The following is a 7,462-nucleotide window of genomic DNA, read 5'->3' on the forward strand; positions in this document are numbered from 1 at the left end:
GACACGTGGAAGGCCACACGTCTATATATACTCTAAACCCCACCACCTTACTTCACTTCACCCCAACCATCGAACCCTAACTCCTGGTTTGGGATTTTACTCTCTCACGCCTGACCTTCAATTCACTCCACCATCTTCTCAAGCCTCTCGCCCAGGGCCAGGTTTGCATTTCATGTCTTTGGTTTTTCTTTTTTCTTTTCCTTTTTCTCGTCGTATTTTGTGCATGTCTGTTGTTTTTTTGCAGTTTCTAAATTGGTAGTTGATTGTTGTTGTGCAGAGTGCAGAGATTAGGGATTGAAGATGGTGTCCGACGCGAGCAAGAAGAAGGCTGCACAGAAGAAGGCGGCTGCAGCGGCCAAGAGAGGAGGCAAAGCGGCTGCGGCGGCTGCTTCGTCCAAAACGACGTCGTCGTCGGAGAAGGCAGCCGACAAGCTCGCCGACGGAATTGGGGACATTCAGATTTCTGATCGGACCTGCACTGGTGTCCTCTGCTCGCATCCTCTTTCCAGGGATATTAGGGTCAGTAGTAGTGTGTTACATATCCACTGCCTGCAATTCAATCCTGTTTATTTGTATTTTTGTTTTTTTTTTATTTTATTATTTGGATGAGCAAGAGAAGGAAAAGTAAAATTTGTTTGTTATAAGCTAAAACGAGCTAATACATAAAATTTTGGAGAAACTAATGAGAGAATTTATGCCAATTAACTTATATGTCATAATCATCTAATTTTAACTTATGAAGAAACTATTTTTTTTTTATATTTTTTTCTGATGTATTATGGAGAAGTTTATCTAACGAGACCATGGCTGATGATACCATGTTAATTTGAGTTTCTTTATTTGGCGTTTTGGTTCTGTTGATTTTACCATGTTGTCTAGATTTAGAGATGATGCTTATAACGTCTGGATTTCGTGGAAGAAAGAATTTGGGTTCTAAAAAGACTTGAATAATTTGTTTCCTGTTTTCTTATTAAAGGATACAAGTACATTTCCTTGCTCCTAAAGCGCTTTCTTATATAGTTACCTTGATGCCTATGCATTTGGCTCCATGTAATATAGTGATTAAATTTAGCTGAATTTATGCTGTTATGGGTGTCATAGTATATATCTTATCACCCGAGTTTAGATTTAACATTTTTTTCTTCCATTTTTAGGGTCTAGCTAATACTTTAGCTCAATGTCTTACTTTGTCCTTTTAAAAGAATTTGCCTTGATTTTTCTACTGGAAATCTTCTGGCTTACTTTTATATGCTTATCTTATACTGCATTGTCCCCCCATTAATTATTAATACATATTTTCTGAACTCGGAATTTATAAGTTCTATAAATGTAGTAGACATTCGCAGTATAGCAAGTCTTACTTCTAGCTTGTTGTTGCTTGCATGGGAGTGTGTGTGTGTGTGTACCTACTGCCTAGCCAAGCTCTTGGGTCTGTAGAATAGGCATTGTACTATGTTGCCAAGGTCAAAAACTTGGTTCTTCTGCATGAATCAAATTAAATACTCCTGTTGCAAACTCGTTGGAGAAAGGTTAATATTGTAATATTATGCAATAAATAGGATTTTCTGCCTTAGTAAGTGTAGCTAATTGTTTATGCATTTAAAATTATTAGTATTTTATTGACGTATTTATTTATGCTGTATTTACAGATAGAATCTCTGTCAGTTACTTTCCATGGACATGATCTAATAGTTGATACTGAATTGGAGCTAAATTATGGAAGGTTTGTCATCTTCACAATTTTGTTCTGCTTCTGGTTAGGATGCTATAATTTATAACTAATAGTTTTTGGTGATAAATGTTTACTTTAAATTCCTTTAAGACGTTATGGCTTGCTTGGATTAAATGGTTGTGGAAAATCTACCCTGCTTACGGCAATAGGTTGCCGAGAGTTACCTATTCCAGACCACATGGATATTTATCACCTTACCAGAGAAATTGAAGCCTCTGACATGTCTGCACTGGAGGCTGTCATAAGCTGTGATGAGGAAAGGTTGAGATTGGAGAAAGAAGCTGAAGCTTTGGCAGCTCAGGTGTGTTTAAGTAATATAAAATGTGTATGTTTTTTTCACTGCTATTTTATTCTTTTGGATCACTTGATTGGTTTTTGGTTCAGGATGATGGGGGTGGTGAAACTCTTGAACGAATTTATGAACGATTGGAAGCCATGGATGCATCAACTGCAGAAAAGCGTGCTGCTGAAATTTTATTTGGTCTTGGTTTCAACAAGCAGATGCAGGCAAAGAAGACACGTGATTTTTCTGGTGGCTGGAGAATGAGGATTGCTTTAGCACGTGCTCTATTTATGAACCCAACCATCCTTTTACTTGATGAACCAACCAATCACCTTGGTATTCCTCCTTCCTGAAAAGAAAAAAAAAAAAAAAAAACTAGTTTGTTAGTGGCTGAATAGTCACATTACCTTGTCATGTTTATGCATTGATTTATTTATTTCAAAATAAACCTTAAGTAAAGCAGTAATTGATGTTAGCTGTTATTTTTTAAAATAAATTTGATTTATTTGTTTTCTAAGTGTATTTGATATCTGCGTAATTGATGTTACTTGTGTTTGATATCTGTGTAGTTGATATTAGTTGTTATACTTTCAAATTAAAATCAATTTATTTGTTTTCTACATGCCTATATGATATCCGTGACCATGAGGTATTCTTGCTCTTGTTTTGTAGTTACGTCTGTTTGCATGTTTCAACCTTCTGGTCCTGTAATAACTGTTGATTCATGCTTTTATGAATATATATTTGCAGATTTGGAAGCTTGTGTGTGGCTGGAAGAGAATTTGAAGAAGTTTGACCGAATTCTGGTTGTGATTTCACACTCCCAGGATTTCCTTAATGGTGTCTGCACAAATATCATGCACATGCAAAACAAGAAGCTGAAGCTCTATACTGGTAATTATGATCAATATGTTCAGACACGTGCTGAACTAGAAGAGAACCAGATGAAGCAGTACAAATGGGAGCAGGAGCAAATTTCCTCGATGAAGGAATACATTGCCCGATTTGGTCATGGATCTGCAAAACTAGCTCGCCAAGCCCAGAGTAAAGAGAAAACTCTTGCAAAAATGGAACGTGGTGGACTCACAGAGAAGGTGGTAAGAGACAAAGTTTTGGTATTCCGCTTCGTTGATGTGGGAAAACTTCCCCCGCCTGTCCTCCAGTTTGTTGAGGTGACATTTGGTTACACTCCTGATAATCTGATCTACAAGAACCTTGACTTTGGGGTTGATTTAGACTCTAGGATCGCTCTGGTTGGACCCAATGGAGCTGGGAAGAGTACATTACTGAAGCTAATGACTGGTGATCTGGTTCCTATAGATGGCATGGTTCGACGGCACAATCATCTTCGAATTGCACAATTTCACCAGCACTTGGCTGAAAAGCTAGACTTGGAATTGTCTGCTCTTCAGTTTATGATAAAAGAATACCCTGGAAATGAGGAGGAAAGGATGAGAGCAGCTATTGGGAAATTTGGACTGTCAGGTAAAGCGCAGGTGATGCCAATGAAGAATTTATCAGATGGGCAGAGGAGCCGCGTGATATTTGCATGGTTAGCTTATAGACAGCCTCATTTGCTGCTTCTGGACGAGCCAACTAATCATTTGGATATTGAAACAATTGACTCGTTGGCTGAAGCATTGAATGAATGGGATGGTGGGATGGTGCTTGTCAGTCATGATTTTAGGCTCATTAATCAGGTGGCCCATGAGATATGGGTGTGCGCTGATCAAGCTGTGACCAGATGGGAAGGTGACATTATGGATTTCAAGGAGCACCTAAGGTCAAAGGCGGGTTTATCTGACTGAACCGAAGAAAATAGTATCACTATTTGAAGATTACACACTTGTATTACAATGCAGGTGGGGGTGTTGATTTAAATGGATGGCAGAGGATCGGTGTAGAAATCATGCTCTATATTTTTAAGCCGAGATGCCCTTCTCCCCTGTTAGATTGTGGTAATCTTTCTTTTGTTTTTCTATCATTTATTGTGCTTATTATCAATATGGTTGTTGACCAGCATGTAGATAACAGGGGAAGCTAGTATCTCAATCAAACTTTTACGCGGCTAATATTATGAAATATGAATGATATGTTGTACTGAGACTTATATTTAATTTCCTCTGCCTCTCTTCCTACTAATAATTCTTCACCCTTGGTATGTTCCATTCGCTTGTTTGTTTGTATTATTTTATTTTATTTTATTAATTTGGTCATACGCGGGGATAAAGATGAAAGGGTGTTTCAAATTCATCCATGGCTGTATGTTATTCAAAAGACGTGTGCATCTGAAAATTCACGTCAAAATTTTCAAAAGACGGAGAAGATAAATTGTTTCTAAATGGATCTGGATTCTTTTTCTAAACCGAACATGCTAGTAATTTTTCGCTTCAGTGGACATGTCAAATTTGGTGAAGAAGCATAAACAAAAACGCCGGAGGTAAAAAAAAAAGGTTTGCAAGTATCATAACATGTAATTATACCGGCTAAAAAAAATTACTTCTCTAAAATTAATTTTAAAACATGAATAACTTACCCAGTCCATCATATTTATCATATTTGGTTTCTCATTTGAATCCTAAACTTATGGTTTAGGAAAAATAATAAAGTTTCTACCTGAATTATGATTCGAGACTTTCAAACAAAAAATCAAATAACATTCAGTATAATTTCAATGATCCCAATACAAAAAACGCAAATTTTGCGAATCTAAACAAGTTCAACGATAACATTGCTAAAATCAGTTGTGTTTATAACCCGTCAAAAACAGCTGTCTAAAGAGCAAAGAGTCCCACAACTCACCGATTACTGTAAAACAATATCCAACATCAGCCGTAATTATATAATATGTATGTATATATTGCATATAAGGGTGGAATTAGCTATTTTCTTTGGAGGAAGCCAAAGATAAAATAGTTAAAATATATCTACAAAATTAATTCAATGACGTTTATCAATAATTAAATAAAAATCGTAATAATAAATATGTATATAAAATATGGAATTTAATTAGAATATAATGACAATTAAATTGTCATCCACTCATCAATTATTATGTGTGATAAAATTATTAATTTTTTGTAATAATTTATTTTAAATCACATTAGGCTGCTTTTTAATTAATTGTTGGTGTACATTGATAATGCATCAAAATAAAAATTTATAATAAAAAACCTAGCTAACCTACAATGGTTATTTAGAAAAATTAAGTTCAATTTGCAAGGTTAAATTCATAAATAATTCAGTGTGTATTGGAAAGATCAATATTTTTTTTTTAATATGAACAGTTAAGCTGTTTCTAGAAACTCATCAAGTTCTATTTATTTTTTTATTTTTATTTCACAGGTATTGTCTTGGCAAATATTATTGTTGAATAACTTAGGAGTTGTATAATTTCTTGAGAATGCTGATAGCAATATGTGATATATCTTAATTGTAATATTAGATAACCAATATGTCAATATATTATTGGTTCACAATTTAGACCTTATGGATAAAAAAATTATTAGAAGAGGGATCTACCGAAGATAGTTAATTAGGTTATTTTATTTATGAAAATTAATTATTCATAAAATTGGTGAATATTTTACACATCAATAATACGATGATGCAAAATTATAATATTAGATATAGTATTTGTCTTTCTACTCAATGAGATTATAATAATGAAGTTTTTCTTATATCCTTCGAGATTAAATTACTTGTAATTGTTACTAAAATTCAAAAGTATATTCTAATAAGTCGAATATTTCATAGTCTTAATAAATAAGAGAGAAAAATAAGAAACCTATAAATGAAAGAGAAATTGAATTAAAAAATATATATTGTTTGGATAATAGAAAGAAAAGAAATAAAGAAATTTTTTTGTTCTTGTTTGAATTATATGGAAATTTTCATATACTAATTAAAAACTGAAATTTAATAAAAGTCATAAACAATATATATGTCGATATATATATATATATATATATATATATATATATATATATTCCTTTATCATGTATTTTTAGACAAAATTAAACATAATGGGAAAAAATTTCTTATTATTATTTCCTTATTTATGTCCCTAATTATTCTCACAAAATTAAAAGTTGAATCATATTATTTACGACTAAAAAATCCAAATCTAGAATTCTAGGTATACTTCTCCGACCTCCAGTATTAGGATCATATAACTAAACCCAAAAAAAAAAAAAAGTTAGGAATGGATGCAAAAGTTGTGGTGAGATATTTGGTTACCGTGTATGCCTGTGCGTGCGTCCTTTACTGCTGAAACTGAACTTTGTCATGTTTTGTAGCAATTCAATTCGTACGGAATGCTCTGAATTCTAAAATAATTGCTAAGTAAGAACTGTGTACTGTAACTGTTTGGTTTCGCGTCTTCATGAGAAGAACGCGTGTACGGGATGTGGATTTCAGAACCTATTTATTTTAAACTATTCTTAATTAAATAAATTTAATTTAATTTATAATATAAATAAATGTCAACTATAATATTATATAATTCCAAATATTCGATTTATGTTAAATTTAGTGTGCATATACCGAGTTAATATCAACATATTTAACAGTTTAGTTTAATTAATAAGATTTAGTATATGTGGAAAACTACTAAAAGGATTAACTCTCTAAAATATTTTTCTAACAATTTCATTCTTCCTTTCTCGCTCATATATATTTAGGATTAACTGTGACTACCCTATTTATATATAAAAAATGAGAAGGGATTAGGACGGTTAGAAATATAAAGATCAGGTTCAATTCTCAACAATTATTTTTATAATCTCATATTTTTACCAAAATAATATACAAGAAACTGCTTACATTTTATAATCATGGGATGTTTGAATAAATTTTTATACAATTACTTTAAAGAAGAAAAAAAAAGTTGAAAAATGAAACAAACATGTTCAAAATTTAAAATTAATTAGTTATGCATAATTAATTTGTAAAATATTATTTTGTTATTAACTTGTATATAAGATAATTTCATCTTATAAAAAAATTATTATATAATTACTTTTTTATTTATTTTTCTTAAAAGGATTTTGTAGAAAAGTTTATCTATACAGATCTTGTATGGAATATTTTTTATATTTATATCATGAAATGTATTGATATTTAAATTATATGAATAATATTTAGATATTAGTAAAGATTAATATTTTGTGAAAAACAGTATTATTGCGGATATTTTATTATGGTATAAAGTTGCGCATGAAACACGTTTCTAGAAACATATGAATTGGTCAAATATATACTACGATTGAAGTTATGACCTTTGTACATATTATTATAATGTACTTTTTTGGTATAAATGCAAGATTATATTTGAGTACAAGGTGTAGTCAAAACACCGAAGCATTGCTAATTAGACTAAATGTCCAAGAGTTCAACTGTGATAAAATGTTTGATAAGGTATCTCACTCTCTCGGATTAACATCTCC

The 7,462-nt window shown here is 32.1% G+C and overlaps 1 protein-coding gene across 1 annotated transcript; it reads left to right on the forward strand.

Moving 5' to 3' along the window:
- On the forward strand, nt 1-4,132 carry LOC109811612 (ABC transporter F family member 1). The gene is made up of 6 exons (XM_020375398.3): nt 1-161; nt 278-519; nt 1,650-1,723; nt 1,823-2,033; nt 2,117-2,351; nt 2,766-4,132. The coding sequence occupies exons 2-6, from the start codon at nt 301-303 to the stop codon at nt 3,821-3,823; spliced, it is 1,797 nt and encodes a 598-aa protein (XP_020230987.1). The 5' UTR covers nt 1-161; nt 278-300; the 3' UTR covers nt 3,824-4,132.
- Nucleotides 4,133-7,462: the final 3,330 nt, after the last annotated feature.

Source organism: Cajanus cajan, chromosome 10 (assembly GCF_000230855.2).
Source record: "Cajanus cajan strain Asha chromosome 10, NIPB_CcT2T_4, whole genome shotgun sequence".
Lineage (NCBI taxonomy): Eukaryota > Viridiplantae > Streptophyta > Magnoliopsida > Fabales > Fabaceae > Cajanus > Cajanus cajan.